The sequence below is a fragment of the Naegleria fowleri genome (genome assembly GCF_008403515.1).
Source record: "Naegleria fowleri strain ATCC 30894 chromosome Unknown tig28, whole genome shotgun sequence".
Classification (NCBI taxonomy): Eukaryota; Heterolobosea; class Eutetramitea; order Acrasida; family Naegleriidae; genus Naegleria; species Naegleria fowleri.
Genome location: NW_025407960.1, coordinates 442,111 through 461,255, shown reverse-complemented (window position 1 = coordinate 461,255; position 19,145 = coordinate 442,111). Strand labels below are relative to the sequence as shown.

Sequence of the window (19,145 nt, the reverse complement as noted above, 5' to 3'; positions counted from 1 at the left end):
TTGATTGAGTCCATTTTGGTGCGGACTTTGGGTTTTATTGAAAGTACTTGAATTCAATCATAACGGAGAAGAAAATGTCCCTTGTGTGCGTGTCTTCTTCAACTCTTGAGAAAAACCTTCTCAGTTCATTTGAAAGGAAATATCACTAATAGTTCCAATGTCTTGCTGAGAAAGAACTTTCAAATTGCAAAGCATGTATTTGAGAGTCTTGCCATGAGAAAAATTGGGATTGTGAGAAATGCAACATTGCCAACCTGAAATAACAAGAAATATTTCCCATTCAGCTTTTGTTGAAAAATAAGAAATTTACGTACCAGTTGTCACAACATCATTAAGGGTACCATAAACATGCAAATCATGTTTTAGACATTCTGAATTCAATGTATCCAAATTAAATTGTTGTACAAACTTCAATGAATGAGTTTTTTCAGAGAAATCTGCAAACATTTCAGCAATAAAAAAGACTTGGTTTTTCTCTGTGGTATGTTGTTGAATGTTAAAAAGTAATTTGATGAATCTTCATGCTTACATACCATTAATAACATAATTTCCACGAGAAAAAGATCCAATTTTTGTTGCAAATCCATAATCAATTTTAAGCTCAGTGAGAGGGCAAAAAGATTCTATCGGTGAAAATGTTTCATATTCCACAGTGATGAGGTCTCTTTTAAATAATATTCAAGAAATAGTACAAACCTGAATGATGAACGACGCCCAACGAGCACTGTTGCATATTATCATATCCACATACAAATACCTTTCCTCTTGCTGTTAAAAAGATTGCATGATAATAACCACATTTGACATCAATCACATCTTTCTTCAATTCTGGTAAATCCACAAATTGCAAACTGGAGGACGTAGTTTCTGAACTTGGTATCGATGATGTCAATCTCTTAATTCCAGCCAATACGTAGGAAGAAGTGTCAACCACATAAACTTTTTTATCCTCACTCACTACAATATATCCACCACCAAATGAACATCCAAATGCAATGTTAAAATCAAGAGATGTTGTTGTTCCATCTTTCAGATTATGTAATCTTTTATCTGTGGTTTGAACAAGAAAACAGTTTCCTAAGGGTCCAGAAATCACTTTGCTGATTTTTGAGCTTTGGAATTTAAATATTTTCAATTCTGGTTCCAATCTTAAAATCATGTCACAATTAACCATGTCTACGACATAGAGGTCCGATAGATTCCTATAAAATCCAGTCGGATGAAAATGTGGATATTCTGATTTAAAATTCCAAATATTCGTGTCCAAAGTTAGAGTTCTCTTTTGAAAAGGTGTGTTCATTGGGATCAAATGAACGGTGGTTCGTTTTCCTCGTGTACCGATTTTGACTGGCTCGTTAGCACTGACTAGTATTACAAGTTCATCTTTCTCATTCAAAAAATAAATTCGTCGATCACCTCCAAACATTAATTTATAATTAAAATCCAACACGACATGAAAGAAGCAGCCAGTTTGATGCAAATCAAATGGTAGATCTAACCATTCATAAACACATCAAAATATTTAAAAATGGCATCACGTGAGACGAGAGGTTATGAAAAACACAAATATTGAGCGACTTACCACTGCTATCGAAAGTACACGCATAAAGAAAGTGATTCGACATTTTTTTTACAAAAAGAGGTTCATCAGCTTGATCCAGACGATCTTTACGAAATTAAGATTAGCAACCCCCAGAAGAGTAAACTCTGCACAGAGTTGTTGTAAACTTTTAGCAAGAGGGTAACGGAGTGGTGATGTTTTCAAAGAATGACATTTCAGGGGACTTGAATACAATGCATCTCTCCAAATCAAAAAAAATAACGTTATGAGATGGGAGCTGTCTGCACGAAGGACAAGTCGTCTACGGCGGTGAAAAACGAGAATGTTTCATCTTTGAAGAAGGGCAATGAAGATAAAGAAGAGATCCATGGAAAGGCAAATTCGGAGAATGAAGCCATCAAGGAAAGTAAAAAGAATGAGGAAATGGCAACTAAGGTCAACGGACATGCATCCCGAAAAGACGTTGATTTGAACAATTTGAAAAAGTATTCAAAGGAAGAGGTGGAAAGCAGTGAGACTTTGATGATTGTGGATGGATATGTTGTTGAGACAGCATCTTTTAAAGATGAACACCCAGGTGGGTCACGAGCCATTACTCAATATCGCAAAAAAGATGCAACCCTAATGTTCATGTCATCCCACAGCGATAAGGGAGCAGAAAAGCTTCTCCAAATAGTGGTGGGTTACGTTGATGGGTATCCAAATGTGGGAGAGAAGGTGAAAGACTTGTTGTAAATAATATCAAACTTTGAATAAGTTGGTAGGAATTAATTTTGGAATTTTTGGTGTGTTTACTCGCACTGCCTCGATAATTTATCTCTTACTGATTCATCATGCAAAACCTTGCTATTAAGCTGCCACCATATGAATTCTTCAATGAAATCAACCTTTTGGAAGTTGTAGGGTATCTTTTTCACGGCAATGATTTGATAAACAATTTGACCCATGAGTGCTCGTTTTGTAAAATTATAGTATGTTGTGACACCTTTTTCCATCTTGTCCTTATTACCTTCGTCAAAGAAGACTAAATCACTCAAGTGAATTCCCAAGTATGGTAGGCAAGGCGTGAGTTTGTCAACAGATTCCTTAATGACTTTTTTGATTTGGTCTCTGTAAGCTTTTCTACTTTGTTGAAAACTCGTAATATCTTCAAGTCGCCTCCAGGCTCTTTGCAATTCATGTTCTTTTACCACCTCCCAAGTCTTCTTCAATCTGTATACTGGCTGAGATATTAAACCCATGACAATTTCAAATACAGTATTATAATTGTGCATTTCCAAGCAAGCATCTGCAACTTGAATTAAATGTTTCAATGCCTTCCGTCTTTCTTTCAAATTTTTTATACTACAAATATATGTTCCTACCCAATCTGTCATTTGATTACTTCGCCAAATCACTTGAGTAATATTGGGAGCAGTCCACTCCTTTGTTTCTTTCATCCATGAAGCTCCCAGCAACTCTTTGGCAGTTATCTTTTCGAAGGAACTGAACTCAAACAGTGTGAGTTGTCTTGCAATTTCTACAGGATCAATGTCTACCATGTTAATCTTTCTTGGATCGTTAGGTATTTTCTTGATGAGAGGTTTTGGTGGATTTGGTTGAATGTACTGATCTTCATGAGCTCCAGAAATAACCAGTGTAATTCTCTCCACGAGATCACACACTTGTTCCTGGATTGCTTCTCCATTAGCTGCTTCGAATTGGATAAAACCAGAAAGTGGAGCAACAAAGGAATAAAGCATTTCATGGAATTTCTTGTCAAATTGAAAATCTGAGAATGCTAATGATACAAAGTGTTTTAAGAGACAAACCACTCGTCTAATAACAAGGTTTTTCTCTTCACATGATAATTTACAGTCATTATCCACAACATTCGAAGCTTCCGATAAATCATGGTCAACGTTTTCGTCTTCCTCTTCGTCAATAGGTTGTGGAACTTTTTCATCATTCAAAATTACTTTCATTACAAATTCCAACATGGGAATGAGTTGATGTGTGGACATAAATGTAGAATATGTTACAGCGAAAATGGATGCAAATTCATCTTCATCAAAGCCAGCTCTCAAGCCGAAATCCAAAAATTGCATGGGTGTCAGAAAGCCATACCGATGTCTTCCTTTCAGTTGTGATTTCATTTCAAACAGACTCTTTTCTCCAAACATTAACTTTCTCTCATAGGGAGTACCTTCTGGTTGTTGTTCATCTTTTGTATTGTCAGCTGTCACTTCAATGTTGTTGGTGGCTTCTACTGGTGTGCCTGTTGTTGCTGTTGATCCAATATTCAAAGTCAAAACCGTTAGCACTGCACTAACACCAATCACTTCATTGGAAGAGCTTGGTTGAGTCGTTGAAAGTACTCCTTTAGATGATGGTGTTGACATTGAACTCTCCACATTAGATGCTGACAGCACTGAGCTTTCTTCCAGACTCTCCGAATGTGATTCTGTTTCCATCTTTCCATTAACTCGTGGTGACGGTCTAAATGATGAAGAGTATCCTCCTTCTCCATGTAAAAATTCATCGAAGGACATCAAAAGCATAGAAGATCTATTTTGTGTTGGTATCGATGATGTTGGTTGCGAGTTCGCGGACGTGGATTCTTGGTTTTGTTGTTGGGGATTATTTTGTTGCGATTCATTTTGCGGCATGTGAGAAGGATTGAATGAAGGAGAATTGTCGTTAATTTTAAAATGAGACGTCAATTCACAGTGTTCGCTGTTACCGATGGAACGCGATGACGCATGTTCTGAGTCAGCGCTTTTGTTCAGCTGAGAGGAAGTTTGTTGGGGAAAACGCCTGGAGTAATCGTGCAAAACAGAGTGAATGACATCTTTTTCTTTTCCTTGCAACAGAGATGTTTGGATTCGTAGAGTAAGATTGGATTGGCCAAGGTGTGCCATTGGAATAATTGGGTTGGAGGAGTCAGGATTAGTTGTGTAATTGTTAGGTGTGGTGCGTGTTGGATTGTCGTGGCTGTGTTCAGGTTGATCATTTGTGGGATCTGTTAAAATCTCGTACTTGATGAGGGTATCAATGAGGCTCACCAGAAGATTATGTTCAAGCTTCCTCATCTTTGAAGCTTTAGAGGTTGTTGGAGGTGGTGTCAGTAATTTGTCCGACAGTATTTCCATCAAATCTTTAAATCCCTTACTCGTTGTGAGGGAGTCACTTGATTCTGAAATTAACTGCTGGATCCACTTGGACAGTACTTCTTCAGGTGACACGAAAGACTTGCGTTTCTTTGCATTATTGTTTTTTCTTGCCACAATGGGCTTCTTTTCTAAGGGATCTTCTTTTTTGGAGCTTACAAACATATTCTTCCAAGAATTAGGTATTAATCCTTGAAGTTTTTTTCTGGAAAATGGATTTCTGGAAGGTGATGATGTAGGGGATGAGGTTGGTGATGATGATTCTGAATCTTGTGAAGTATTATACAACGCATTTTCAAATATAACAAAATCTTCATCATCATCGTAAAATTTTAAATGATGACTTCGGTTCTTATTCACCATTCCAGTTTCATTATTTTGATGACTATCCAAATGTTGCTGTATTGTTTCCAAATTAGTATTATTATCATTATTATTAGCATTATTCATATTTGGATCATTCCGCTGAATTGAAACATGTGGTTGAAATGAGTTGTTTTTCAATGATGCTTGCTCCTGATAGCGAGGAAAATGATCATCCTGCCGAGAACCAACATTTTCCTTCCCTCCTCTTAGATCCGACAGTCGAGCCTCATCCCGATCATTCTCTTGCATTTTTTGAAGGATTGAAATTGGTGTTGATGAAGTTTTAGAAGAAGAAAAAGTGGCCGTTTGAATTTCATTTTCATCACAACCACTGGTGTTGCAGTCGCGATGACGATCATTGTGAGAGATTCGTTCTGTTGTCGGTTGCTTCTTACTTTCCCTTTTAGATTTTTTCAGACTGTAAGAAGTACTAGTAGTAGTTGTCACCACCAATGATGAATTCAACTGTTCTTTTTCGATATTTGACTTGATTGTTGTTTCGTCGCTGGGTGGTAATAATTGTCGGAGAGTGATGTTTTTCGTTCGATGAATAGTCGTAGGTGAAGGTCTTACTCGGAGATTACGAGCAAAAGTTGCTCTCGATGTCATGGATCTGACAAGATCGTCATTATTGACCAATAGTATTGAAAGATCTTGCTGATGATTGAAAATTTCAGTCGAAGGGATAGAACGAGTTTGGCTGTTCATTCTAGTAAATGATGTTGTGTGAAAATTAAATATGAGCTTGAATGTGAGTGATGATCGTAAAAGAATTCATAATAGTCTTGATTCAAATCAACAACAGGAAAAATTTCGAAGAGTTCTGCGCAGAACAAGTGTATGAAGAGAGCGAGCGTGAAGCGTGACAACAAAAAGAAGACAGCAAGATGGAAAACCACTCAGCTGTTGACTCTCACAAGGCACCAATTTTTTCTCGATGTTAATTTCTCATGGTTATGATTTTGGTCGCGAAGGGGTCAATGCTTGATTTGTATTTGTGTTACCTTGATGTGAACGGTTCACAAACGAATAGGAGTACTAATGGAGAGGAACACCAGATTGGAAAATGTGTGTTGGTTGCTACGAATACTATATTGCTGAATGTGTGACAAACATTGTTTATTCGAGGAGTAAAGAAATAGTGTTGCCTCCTCACATTACACAAAATGAGACAAACGAAAGAAAAAGGATCGAATAACTGGAAGAATTGCTAAGATATGTCTGAAACCATTTTCTGAATTGACCACGGAGTTAGCTCTTTAACCTAGCTCAGTAGCAATGATAACTTAATAAGCCAATAGAACTCCAAGTTCAAAACTTTCATCAAAAAATCGTTTGTTTACAAATCATCATCATCAAAGTCTTCATCATCATCACCATCTTCTTCATCTGATTCCTCTTCAACCTGTTTCTTCTCGCTTGACAATTTTGAGGTCGATGATGATTCTCCATTTTGCTCCGAGTTACCATCATTTAACTTTTCTTGCTCTGCCATTTTCTGAGCTTCTCTAATAATTGCATGTTGTTGTCTCAAAGTCATGTGACTCATCTTCTTCTCCAATTCATCCAAATTTTTAATTTCTTCCATTAATTTTTCATCCGCTGCTAATTTTTCATCATAAGGTTCCAAACATTTTGCGCATTTTCTATTCTCTTTAGCACACTTATTACAAATCACATGATAGGCCAAAGTCACTGTTTTTTGCTGACAAATATTACATCTTCTTGGTTGCGTGAGAGGTTTATATTTCCGATATGCCTTTTTCCACTCAATAATATCATGACATCGTCGGCATAGTCCGACATTGGGTGTGCTCAAAATTTTACTCGTTAATTTAGAAGCCTTGTTGTGTTTGAAGGCATATTCGTTCTGATAGCGAGGCTTTGGTCCTTCTCTTCGGATTTGAGTCATTTTTTGTGGTCGAATTGGAAAAAAACTTCAACATGTTTGTCGAGCTAAATGATTTTAATGATTTTCTAATATCAATTTATAGGTGGGGTATAAATTAAGTGATATTGCAAATTGAGTACAATTGAAAATCATTGTGATCACACTTTCAAATGATGATTAGAATTGTTTAAAAACAAATATGGATTCAAAGAACTGAATGTTTGCTAACCCAAACAAGAATCAAGAAATCCAAAACAAGCTCTCTCTTCTGAGTGGATGAATTTTTGCTTTCAGTTGATTGAAAAAATGTTAAACACACCATCGTCATCTTCATCACCATCGAACACACCCACCACCACATCATCACCTCAGTACTGCTCCGATAATGAAGAATTAGAGAAGGCTCTCGTGAATGGAAACGAAGCCTTTTCCCGAAAGGACTATGAATCAGCTCTACAATTATATGAAAAGGCTCTTCTTCTCTATCAGGAACATGTAAATAATCATCAGGGAATTGCTCCTATGGCTAGTCCTTCGTTTGTAGCAACAACTTTATCATCTATTGTGCAATACAAGATTGGTTTGGCTTATTTCTATTTGGAACGATGGGAAGAAGCCATTCCATTCTTCGAGAAGGCCATTGATTATGATCCGACTGGATATGCAAATGCTTGTACAATGCTATTTAATCTTTTATGGAAAATTAATAGCTGTGTTCAGGCTATTATTACAGTTCATGATTTTCTGAATAGATTTCCAAAGAAAGAACAAGCTATTCAACCAATTTTAAACAATTTGAAAAACTCTAAACATTGGTATATGGATCCAAGAATCAGAATTGTGAAATTGACTGAAGATAATTATTGCGTGCAAGCTGTTGATGATATTCCAGTGGAGGAAACGATTCAAGTTTTTGATGAAGATGGACATAGAGAAGAGGTTAAGGGTGTGACAATCGTGAAAGATTCCCTTCTATGTACAGACCAATTTATTACTGGAACATGTACTAGTGACGAAGAAACTATGGTCACGATGGGAATTACTATCAAACATTTAATTCAAAATTATAAGAAATTTCAAAATGTGCTTCGAGGGTTACATCCTAGAAAGATTGAACAGGCTCCTGTCAAGTTTGTTGAGGATTGGAAGAAATTCTTTTTTGAGCAATTGAAATTGGTAAAACAAAATCTTGGAGTGAGAGAGGAATTTGAGAATCTTTCCCTTGAAGAAATAGAACATTTAGAAAGTGATCCACAAAGATTAGAGGAAGTTTTGAGAATGACCATGGTCATAAAATTGAACGGCTTTGTCGGTGGAGTGTATGGCTTGGCATGCATGTTTAATCATTCATGTGAAGAGAATTGCGAAAAGATTGATGAGAAGATTGTAACCACTAAGAACATCAAAAAGGGAGACTATTTGTGTCTAAACTATATGGGCTTTGACGACAAACTAGCAAACAGAAGAAAATACTTGTTGGAACACTTTGCCTTTGAGTGTGAATGCCCACGATGCCAAAGAGAAATTATGGCTGGAGAATCCTTAATTGTTGATCCTGAAGATGACATCATGGAAGACGAAGAAGAAATTGTAGTGACAGAACACGATGTTCAATAAATGAAGGTCTTTTTGAAAAGATGAATTTAATTTATGAGCTAACTCTCAAAATGAACAAAATAACATCTGTTACCTCGAGGCGTACGAATCGAATGTTGAACAAATGTCGACTTTTCTATCATGTCCATCATGATCATTCTGTCACAAATCCATCACAAAATATTTCCAACAAATTCTGAATTACAAATTCTGAATTACGACGTAATTCAATTAATGAAAAATTATTTCAAAAAGAAGGTTAGGAAATGAATTGGATTTTCTAAATCATTCCAATCGGAATTTGTAAAATTAAATGTAATATCCAACAGCTTGGAGCAAGACTCTAACTTTACAGCATACTCAATCCAAATTGGAGTCGATTTAAATTTACCCCCTCCTTTGGCGTCTGGTTCTCTGTTGAATCGTTTTAACACTTGAACATTGTTTTCTTTTAGGGACAGAGAAAGAGGCAACGGGCCTGTATAGGGTTTAAACTTTTTGTCTTTTTCCGAATAGCAAAAGACAGTATCTATGGTTTTCATATCTTGTTTGGTCATGATGGATAAGCCTAGAGAATAACAATTAATGTATTTGCAATCGGAAAAGGATTTTTCTTCATGGGATGGTGGACTTGATGAGTTTGGCGAGAGAGATTCAATGAAGGTTGTAAAAGCAGGGTCATTGATGGAAATGTTATTTTGCAGCAGATGCAGAATGTCAATCTTGGATGTTGAAGACATTTTTTCAATACAATTCAATTTTAACAAAAATTGGAAAAGAAAATGCAAAATATTATTATTAATACTACTGGAATATCAAGAACAAGCAGTTCAAAAAGTTGGCAGTTAGTGGATCCAAATGATTATGATAAACGAATGGACCAATTCAAAAAATGTGACTGTTGAAAGGCAGTTGGGCAAAAGATGACTATGCCTATATGGTTCTCAAGTCCTCTCTCTAAGGTTGATGGTCTTATTTACAAGCCACCACTCAATTTATCTACATCAGGTAATCTTTCAACGGTATATTGTCTGTTGCGAATGTACATCAGGGGCACTCCAGGAATTTTTCTTAATCTTCGTTTTAAATCCTTGTCACAAGTGCCCACAACATATACTGGATTAGCACTCACTCTATTCACAATACAATCGTCCGCATAGCAACCCTTATGAGTGCATTTCAATCGAACAAATCGAGGATCTTTAGCAGCCCTCAAAGCCACTTTAAATTTTGTACCTAATTTTTCCAACTCCGCAATTACACAATCTGTAATACAAGGAATGCACTTGGCATAGAGACAATCCATGCTAGCCTTTACAATATCTAACTTGTTCTGAATAGAGAAGTTGATAAAGTTGGTATCGAGCAAAATTCTATATGGAGGTCCGAGAGCTTCGTTGTGGGAGAAAAAACATACTACTGGCCTCCTTTGGCTTATGAGTCACCATTGGTTTAATTTTACTTTGTTCTTTTTTCAAAATCTCCTTCTTTACTTCCTTCTTGATAGTGGTTGCCTTGTTCCATGTTTTATTCTTTTCAATCGTTCTCGTTGAAATTAACTTTTTACGAAGTTTGGCTCCGACACTGATTTTCTTGTTCTTTTGGATGGCCATTTTCCGATATGATGATTAATCTGATGGTGATGATGGTGATGATTTTAATGAAACTTAAAGCAGCACAGCGGTTGCACTATTTTTTTGAATAAAAAATTTATTTTCGTTTTGAAGAATTTCTTCGGGAGTGAAGTTTCTTTGAGATTTTGTTAACGAGGGAGCTTTCACTCAAAACGCAACCAGAAGACTGCTTTCTGGGTCTTCCTCTCCCTCGTTTAGGTTGTTTTTCCTTCAATAGGAGTTCGGCTCGAATCGATTCTGAGGTATGTGATATAAAGTTATTGGAAGACTTTTTGAAGGAATGCTTCTTGAAAGGAATGAACGTTTTCAAAGAAGAAAGAAGTGAGTGGTGGTTGTTCAAGTGGTGGTGGTGGTGGCTCGACACTAACGTCTCTTTGAGTGGTGCTGCGATTCGTTGTAGATCCTTGTTGGTAGGATCGTCCTTAAAGATATTGATGTGGTTGTTCTCAATACATTCCAACACGGAGTCATAATCTAAGGAAAGAAAGCAACCTGGAATCTGGAAAGATGCAACTCCTTTAGGAGTAGATTCATCAACACTGGGTGGACTTGCCAGCGAGAGTGGAGATGGAACAAGAAGCGCAGAGAAATCTCTCATTTCTGTTTGGAATGGTGGCTTAAAGCAATGATGGATCAATGCGTGTTGAGAAATATTATCACTGAAATTATCACTGAAAAAAGGGTTCATATGGAGGTGATGTTGTTTTTTAGAAAATTAATGAAGTAGAGAGTGTCTTCCAAGAGAGTTGTCAAACCTCTTCAAAATTGCGGTAGGTTTGATGTCATTAGGATTCATCTCCTAAAATTAAAGTAATTTCAAATACCATCTTAAGAACATGCTAATTACCCTAAGTTCTTTTCTTGTGTTGTTGGAGATATCTCTTCAGCCATGCGACATCTAAGATAATGATTGCTTGACATCTTTGATCTAAGTCATCATCCAAGAAACTGTCAACGCAAGTCAAATTTGGAGCCTAGCAAGAAATTCGAATGTCATTGGTTTTGATTTTATTAGAGAGATCACTACGCATGTCATTATACAATGACAATCCTTCATGATGTGTTTCCCATCATCAATTTGATTTACCAAGTAAAAGTCTCCTTGTGCAAATGGAAACGAATACCATTGCTTTCATTGCAATCCCAAACAGCATTTGAAACGCTTGTAATTAATTGTTCAGGACCACACACTAACACACCGACATATTCTCGTCCAGATTGACATCCATACTTTTCTTTCAATTCTTTCTTGATCATTTCAAGAAATTCTTTTGGATTGGCTCTTGAGTAGTGAATTCTTGGATCATGTGCATGTTGTTCCAAATCTTTAGGTTTTCTTGAAACATAAATATGAGGATGGAAATGTTTTCCTCCGTCACGTGTCAATGCTGGGAATAATTCAATCATTTCTTCAGATCGAATCGACCATGAATAATAGACTCGTTTTTGGTCTGTGTTTCCATACTTTTCCAAGAGGTCTGAATAGATGGCGTTGACAGGTGTCACTCCAATACCTCCTGCAATCAAAACAATGGTCTTGTATTGGAATAAAGGCACCGACAAATTACCATAAGCACCTTCGACACGACAGAATTTGATGATCTTATCCTCATTGGCTTGTAGATTTTTTCGTAGCTCTGCTTGTTCTTTTGCCACGTTTGCCACACGGAGAGACCATCCAGAGTTAAAGTTTCGAATGTGGACAGTGAATTCAAGTTCCTTCTTTTTCAACATGGAGGAACTACTTTCAATGGTTTTGCAACTGCTCACAGTAGCTGGGTGATGCTGATAGATGGAAACTCCAGGAATGTAAAGGAAGACAAAGTGTCCATGAGAAGGATTACTTCCAAAGGTCAAGAAGGGTTTTCTCATGGTGATGGTGGTCACTTCTGCTTTTTCATTGTATTCCATGCTTACAAGTTGAGTAGGAACTCCAAAACCAAAAACTACTCTCAAAAATACATCAAATAAATAGAACGCAATGGATAATGCCATATAAGGTAATAAATTAATATATCCTGAACCGTGGACGATTGAGAATATCACCACCAAAATGGATAGAATAATGTGGGAAATCAAGAAAACTTCCCACAACTTTCTACGGATAGCAGGGAAAGTCATCAACCACAAGCATGTCATAAAGAACCAAGCAACAATACCCAAAATTGGATACGAAGGACTAGCCAACGATACCAAATACGTGTCCGAGTTGTAGTAATAACACACCATGGCAATACCGTGGATAGTCACATACCACCATTGAAGAATACCAAGCCATCGATGGAATTTAATGGCTCGATCAAAAGAGACACCAAATAACACTTGCAACACTGAATATCTTGTCACAGGGAACAAAATTAAACCAAAGTTAAAGACACAAACAGAAGCAAAAGCTTTTCCAACAGGAGCCACAGTGCTGTCGAGATATCCATAAATGAACCAAACGACAATGAGAAGCCAATAGCATGCGATCACAATTAATTCTCCCACAGTCAAATCTAAGGCAACATTTGTAAAATATTCACCAATATACTTCACAGTGACCAATTTGGTAAATCTTCTGTACAAGATCAAATCGAAAAAGAGATTTGGATTCACACGAGGAGCCACTACAGACAAAATGAAACCATTAATCACCAATGCACCACAAATAATTCCTGTAATAATTAAATGCCATCGATAGGCATTGGCTCCACTCAAATCATCCACAACCAATGAACCCAAATCAGAATTTGTTCCATTACTTCCACAAGTGGCCAATGAACTTCCAGGTGGTGGTGAAGTTTCTGTTAAGGCAGGACTCGACATGAAATTAATCATGACATTCTTATCTCGATATGAGTGTGGAGAGTTGAGAGAGGTACCACTCTTACTGACAGCCCATGAACAAGGAATTTGAGCATTGGTAAACTGGTGATCGGCAGTGTCTTTGGTATCAACGAGACGTGTCCATTTGAGATGCACCTCATAGTTTCCATTCACTTGACGAAGACCTCCATTCTTCATGATTATATTTTGTTTAGCATCAGGAGTTGGAGCTTGTAAATTACCTTGCATGTAGGCATCAATAACGACAGGATTACCTTGAGAATCAATGTAACCAAAGATGGTATCTGCGGTTTGCATACCGCTTGAAGGACCATGATTGAATGCAACCGAGGCATAACCATAAATTCCTGTGGCGACCATTCCAAATTCCAAAATATCACCACCCGCTCCAGAATTGGTCAATCTCTTCCAATACAAGGTCAAGGAATCACTGGCACCATACGTTCCCATCACTCTGGAATTTCCTGATGGATAATCCGAAGGTTTCACAAATTGAGTCATGATACTCTGAGCATACGTAGAAGGTAGAGTACAATTCGATGAATTTCCACTCTTTCCTCCAATCACAGGTGGTTGTGGCAATTGTCCATATTCACCTGTGGCAAATCCAGTGGAGAGAAAATTGGCAGTGACTGATGAACCTTGATTGGTGTGTTCAACCATGGAAGTGGAGGTTCTGTGATAGGCCCATGACATTCGAATGTTGGCGTTGGGAAAGGTAAAATCATTCTTGGTGTCATTGGTTCTCACGAAACGAGTCCATTTCAAACTCACTTCTTGAACACCATTGACAATACGAGAACCTCCATTGCGTTGAATAAAATCATCGCTGGCATCTGCTGTTGGAGGATTTGGCTCATTGGTCATCCATGCATCCACCACTGTGGCCTGTCCAGATGGAGTCACAAAACCAAACATGGTATCTCCTCTCATTGGATCGGAAGTGATGCCAAAACATAAACTGAGATAACCTGAAATTCCTGTGCCAACCACACCAAATTCCAGAATGGCATCATTGATATCCGAACTCTTTTCATTCTTTAATAATTTCCAATACAATTTGAAAGAAGAGGTAATTTGTCTGAAATTGGCGGCAGGATAATCGGCCGGATTGACATAGGGAGTGAGAATACTTTGCGAATAATTAATAGTTACATTGGCAGAAGAGACATGGGATGCAAAAAAGCATAGAAACAACACGATACATGTCGCTAGACATGCCAATTTTGTGGACTTGGTTGTTGTCCTGGCATGAGGATGAAGAGAATGAGTCATTCTTCTTCTTTTGAAAAGAAACAATATTGAGCGAGATTCAAGGTTGTGTTGGATACACGTGTGCGGATCCGTGCACTCTCTCTCACTTTTCAAAAACAAGTAATTGGGTTGAGGCTCACTCTTGTTGTCGCTGCTGTTGATGAAACGCTGCTGTTGAGTGAGCAGTGAATCGTGTCGTTTTTTGTTTGGGTGATGATGAAGATTTCGCACTACACTTTTGAACAATGAAATAGAAAGGCCAGCATAAGGCGCCGAAATGCGACTTTTCAAGTTCCAACCAATCGGATGATACGACAGAACAAAGAGTTGACCCGTTGTCAAAATGATGTTGGAAGATCGAAAGGAAAAGACTCTCTTTTTAAAGTCATAGGGCTTCAAATGTAACTTATAAAAAACGACACTTTTCATCATCCATAGTGATGATGGATGATGTTTGTTTTGTGATTGTTACGTGCCTGAACTTGTCGTTTCGACACCTGTGAACTAAATGTTGGAAACTCTTCCTTTCGATGTTTACAGTTTTTCATGTCGTCGACATAATCACCTGGTGGTTTTCCTCGACACGACTCGTTTAGTTCTTTCTGCCCTCGTTTGGTTCAATCTGGAAATTAGTCTTCTTTCATCTGTGTGATGTTTCCGTTTATTAGACAAGACAGAAACTATTAAGCGTCTGATAATTTTTCAACAATATATCAGAACCGATCGATGTAGTAACGGGGTTGTGAGTGGTTGGATCGTCTAGAACATTCCTTCAGGCAAAAAATCAGGCCTTACTGACAATTGATCTGCTTCCATCTCACGAGAAAAAACATCATGAAACTTCAAAGCTGCCAACTGCCTTCTGTGATCATTATTCTGTGTTCTATATTTCTTTTCTATTTGTTGATTCCTCCAACATTTTGTTCTTCGTTGGCGACCAATGAATCACTATTGACTTCTTCTTCCAACTTCGGATGTAATGGCACAGTCATTTCTGAAATTACAAATCTTTGGAAAACTTCCATGATGAGCTACATTGTCAATCAACAAATCACACAAAGATTAATTTTGACCAATGACACGTATGCACTGTACGACACTCAATTGTACTTGGCCAATCTTGTGGGCATGATTCGAAGATGTGGAAATTTTCACAATGACTTGCTGCACCAAGTTGCAAGTGTCTTGTTGCCATCATTTACCAAATTAGAAATTGATCCACGTGATAATTATCCAAGATGGATTTGTCGAGGAGGAGCGATCTGTACCGGAAATAACTTGTTGAATATTGAAGTGATTTTGTGTTCGAGTCAATATTTGGGTCTCATTTCACTCGCGGCCAATGCAATTTCTGCTCTTCCACCCTCCGCTCGAACTAGTAATATGACGTCTTTCATGCAACAAGCAGTGAAAACGAGTTGGCAACATGTGGCACGATGGTCTACCACGAGTTGGAATGCAACCATTGCGAAACGACATCCCTTAACCTATTTGAATGTGACGGATGGTTCTTCGAGTGCATTTTTCTCAGATAAGGAATTATGGGTCATTACGACAGTTTCAGAATTGGCTGGAATTTATCAAAGAGATCCAAATTTGTTTGCTTCGTTTGCCACTCCTCAAGAAAAGTCAAATATTGAAACATTTTTTAAGGGACTTTTGACATTGATGAATGCAAGAATATCGTTTCAGAGTGTGAAAATTTCATCCTTTGGAAATTTCGAGGCTGGTGATTTAGATCGAGGATTCGATCGTCTTTATGCAGATTCTCGATATGCAGGCTATTGGAATCTAACAGTTCCACCAATCACCTGTTTGTCGAATGGTACAAAAATTGTCAATGTTCCTCCCAATAACATTCCTATTGTTGAAACGATTGGATGGGACATTAGTCATGCTCGAAGATTAGTGCAAACTTTTGATGCTCTATTTTTCAATTATGAAGCTGTGAAAAGTGTTTTCAACACACCTACTTCATTAATTCCAGTTTCAAGATGGAGAAATGCCTTTTCGAACGCTATCGTTGGAAGAATTTGGAATCAGGATTCACAATTTCCAAGATTTACCAATTATTGGGACGGAACACCTGGTTGGTATCGTGTTGATTATAGTAATGGAGTGACTACCTGTAATCCAGGATTATCTCCTTTCGCCTTGTCCACTTCGATTCCAACCGGTGGTTATGGATCTTGGAGAAGCGTCAATGACACGATTCAAACTTTATTGAGAAGAATGTATTACTTAAATAAGAGTAAGGCATCTTCTTCAGAGACTTCTTATCTTTCTGAGATTGGCCTTTTAAATTTCAATACTGTCAGTGGATTGATGTTTTTACCAAGTTTGGTAGGTGTGAATAATTGCAGCAATGCAGGAGTGTCACAACCAGAATGCAACATGCAAACATGTTTAGAGTATGCTCCAAATGAGTTATCGCCGTCATGTTCTAATCATGGCTACTGCATGGGTGGAAATATTTGTCAATGTTTGAATGGTTTTATGGGCTCAAAATGTGAACTGACTGTTCAACCATCCATACCATTGGTTTCAAGGAATGAAGAGAGCATGAAGCGAAGAAATGCAACCGGTGCCAGTGTGAATGGAGCGATGGCTTGTTTTACGACAGCGATGGATTTACACTGGCGACAAGTATTCATATTATTCTTGCTCTTGTTGATTTTGGTCCAACATTAAAAAGATCCTGAATGGGTAAATGGGTATATATCTTTTAAGGTGTATATTTTGTGTTGGGAGTTGTCAGATCTCAAAATGCCTCTCGCTGTGAAGAAAGATATTCTTGTGAGCATCTGTAAAGCATTGAAATTACTGAATAATTAATCGAATTCGTGGTCAATCACCATCACTATACGATTAGGACATCATGCTGATTGGAGCATGAATGTAGCCAAAAGGAAAATTCGAAATACTTATTCGTTTGATTGAAGGATAAACAGTATATTGTTGTTTTGAGATCCATTAATAGGATAGGTTCCTCTTGGCAATCTCCTCACTGTCGCAAAAGAAAATGTGAAAGTAGGTTTGAGTGTTGAAAGAAAATGAAAAAACGTGTGTTGATGAGTTGTTGTCGGAAAGACAGAAACAACATCATCATGGTGAGAAGACAGCTTTCAGGTATTCATCTATCATTCCAGTCTACATTCTCTCCGGTGAGATTGTTTAGAAATGGGCTCTCTCATCACATGATCAAAGGGTCCGAAATAGAAAACAATGAAAGACCATCCCGATCGTCATCAACTGTTGTAACTCCGAATATTGAAACGTTACGAGTTAAAAATTTAATCATTGGTGCTGGTGTTGTGGGTGTTGCTTGTGGAGCAAGATTATCCATGGAAAATACGAATAGGAATGAATTAATTAATAATAATAATAATGATGATTGTATCCATACATTAGTGGTGGAACGAAATGAACATATTGGTCAAGAAATTTCTTCCAGAAATTCTGAAGTTATTCATGCTGGACTGTATTATGCGAGTGAAAGTTTAAAGACAAAATTGTGTGTGTTGGGAAATTCTTTAATTTATTCATTTTGTGAAAGAATGGAAGTGCCACACGCTAAAATTGGAAAGTGGATTGTTGCAAACTCTCAAAATTCAGATCAAGTTCAATATTTGGAGAAAATGAAGCAAAAAACAGACCAAATTATTGATCAATATAATGCACAAGTTAAAAAGCTGAAATTTCTGTCTTCAGAAGAAATTAGAACAAAGGAGCCAAACTTATCGTGTGATGTTGCACTCTCTTCTGAAAGTACTGGAATCATTGATACTCACACTTTTATGTCCAGACTGGCTGACATTATAACAAATAACGGTGGACAAGTTGTCACTGGTACGAAAGTCAATAGAATTTTAAGAAGTTCATTCGACGAATTTTTAGTAGAAGTGAATTGTTTGAACAGTGATGGAACCATCGATCGGGTGAATATTATTGCTGAAGTTGTTATAAACAGTGCTGGATTGGATAGTGAAAGAATCACACAGCTTGGTTACTCTGAATTTGTTGGAGCAAATATTTTACCTGAGCGGTATCATATGCATTATTTTAAAGGTCATTACTTTAAGAACAATGGAGCTTTCAAAGTTAATCGCTTGATTTATCCAGTACCACCAGACAGTAAAGGTCTATCACACGGTTTAGGAATTCATGCAACTCTTGATTTGAGTGGAAACTTAAAGTTTGGACCCGATTCAGACTACATTGGAAAAGCGCGAGATCTTTTCCCAGAGCAATATACAATTTCTTCAAATGCAATTGAACGAGACACGCTTTCTAGTCTATTATATCCTCACTATAGGATTGACCATGACATTGCCAATGCAAAGCGTGAAAAATTCTATCAATCCATATCAACTTATTTAAAAGGAATAGACAAGGAGAATTTACAGCCAGATTATGTTGGCATTCGGTAAGTTAAAATTATACATCTGCCTCGTTTCTTCTTTTATTCATCACAATGTTGATTACCAATTGGTGTAGACCCAAGCTCCAAAAACCTGGTGACCCATTTAAGGATTTTATTATTGAGCCACTCGAAGCTATTATTGAAAAGAAAGACCCACTAGCTTCTCGTTTCATCTCATTGTGTGGTATTGAATCACCTGGCTTAACATCGAGCTTGGCTATCGCTAATCACGTTGCAAACGCTTTGCTGAACTATTCTTCAAAAAACAACTTTCAATAACTAAAGAACGATCACCAATTTAATGGCTGCATGCACCCATCATATCCATGAATATGCAATGTTTGGCGTGAACATTACGGAATCTACACGTGTCCAACTCGGAAGTCCAAAAATGAAAGTTCATTTTCGAATTATATTCATAGCGGATTAAAAATTCCAAAAA

The 19,145-nt window shown here is 37.4% G+C and overlaps 11 protein-coding genes across 11 annotated transcripts; 4 read left to right on the top strand and 7 right to left on the bottom strand.

Annotated features, from left to right (window-relative positions):
* Positions 1–120: 120 nt before the first annotated feature.
* Positions 121–1,625, bottom strand: FDP41_002029 (uncharacterized protein; the record flags this gene model as incomplete). The annotated part of the gene is made up of 5 exons (XM_044705179.1): positions 121–254; positions 315–476; positions 534–623; positions 697–1,494; positions 1,583–1,625. 5 exons carry the CDS (start codon positions 1,623–1,625, stop codon positions 121–123), a joined length of 1,227 nt encoding a protein of 408 aa, XP_044563672.1.
* Positions 1,626–1,831: 206 nt separating this feature from the next.
* On the top strand, positions 1,832–2,296 carry FDP41_002028 (uncharacterized protein; the record flags this gene model as incomplete). The annotated part of the gene is made up of 1 exon (XM_044705178.1): positions 1,832–2,296. One exon carries the CDS (start codon positions 1,832–1,834, stop codon positions 2,294–2,296), a length of 465 nt encoding a protein of 154 aa, XP_044563671.1.
* A 56-nt stretch (positions 2,297–2,352) lies between these two features.
* FDP41_002027 (uncharacterized protein) lies at positions 2,353–5,784 on the bottom strand (the record flags this gene model as incomplete). The annotated part of the gene is made up of 1 exon (XM_044705177.1): positions 2,353–5,784. The coding sequence occupies one exon, from the start codon at positions 5,782–5,784 to the stop codon at positions 2,353–2,355; it is 3,432 nt and encodes a 1,143-aa protein (XP_044563670.1).
* Positions 5,785–6,415: 631 nt separating this feature from the next.
* Positions 6,416–6,988, bottom strand: FDP41_002026 (uncharacterized protein; the record flags this gene model as incomplete). Its single annotated transcript, XM_044705176.1, has 1 exon — positions 6,416–6,988. One exon carries the CDS (start codon positions 6,986–6,988, stop codon positions 6,416–6,418), a length of 573 nt encoding a protein of 190 aa, XP_044563669.1.
* A 285-nt stretch (positions 6,989–7,273) lies between these two features.
* On the top strand, positions 7,274–8,584 carry FDP41_002025 (uncharacterized protein; the record flags this gene model as incomplete). The annotated part of the gene is made up of 1 exon (XM_044705175.1): positions 7,274–8,584. One exon carries the CDS (start codon positions 7,274–7,276, stop codon positions 8,582–8,584), a length of 1,311 nt encoding a protein of 436 aa, XP_044563668.1.
* Positions 8,585–8,805: 221 nt separating this feature from the next.
* FDP41_002024 (uncharacterized protein) lies at positions 8,806–9,303 on the bottom strand (the record flags this gene model as incomplete). Its single annotated transcript, XM_044705174.1, has 1 exon — positions 8,806–9,303. The coding sequence occupies one exon, from the start codon at positions 9,301–9,303 to the stop codon at positions 8,806–8,808; it is 498 nt and encodes a 165-aa protein (XP_044563667.1).
* Positions 9,304–9,539: 236 nt separating this feature from the next.
* Positions 9,540–10,176, bottom strand: FDP41_002023 (uncharacterized protein; the record flags this gene model as incomplete). Its single annotated transcript, XM_044705173.1, has 2 exons — positions 9,540–9,886; positions 9,981–10,176. The coding sequence occupies 2 exons, from the start codon at positions 10,174–10,176 to the stop codon at positions 9,540–9,542; spliced, it is 543 nt and encodes a 180-aa protein (XP_044563666.1).
* A 97-nt stretch (positions 10,177–10,273) lies between these two features.
* On the bottom strand, positions 10,274–10,795 carry FDP41_002022 (uncharacterized protein; the record flags this gene model as incomplete). The annotated part of the gene is made up of 1 exon (XM_044705172.1): positions 10,274–10,795. One exon carries the CDS (start codon positions 10,793–10,795, stop codon positions 10,274–10,276), a length of 522 nt encoding a protein of 173 aa, XP_044563665.1.
* Positions 10,796–11,280: 485 nt separating this feature from the next.
* On the bottom strand, positions 11,281–14,301 carry FDP41_002021 (uncharacterized protein; the record flags this gene model as incomplete). Its single annotated transcript, XM_044705171.1, has 1 exon — positions 11,281–14,301. One exon carries the CDS (start codon positions 14,299–14,301, stop codon positions 11,281–11,283), a length of 3,021 nt encoding a protein of 1,006 aa, XP_044563664.1.
* An 813-nt stretch (positions 14,302–15,114) lies between these two features.
* Positions 15,115–16,971, top strand: FDP41_002020 (uncharacterized protein; the record flags this gene model as incomplete). Its single annotated transcript, XM_044705170.1, has 1 exon — positions 15,115–16,971. The coding sequence occupies one exon, from the start codon at positions 15,115–15,117 to the stop codon at positions 16,969–16,971; it is 1,857 nt and encodes a 618-aa protein (XP_044563663.1).
* A 416-nt stretch (positions 16,972–17,387) lies between these two features.
* On the top strand, positions 17,388–18,982 carry FDP41_002019 (uncharacterized protein; the record flags this gene model as incomplete). The annotated part of the gene is made up of 2 exons (XM_044705168.1): positions 17,388–18,706; positions 18,778–18,982. The coding sequence occupies 2 exons, from the start codon at positions 17,388–17,390 to the stop codon at positions 18,980–18,982; spliced, it is 1,524 nt and encodes a 507-aa protein (XP_044563662.1).
* Between the last annotated feature and the right edge of the window lie 163 nt (positions 18,983–19,145).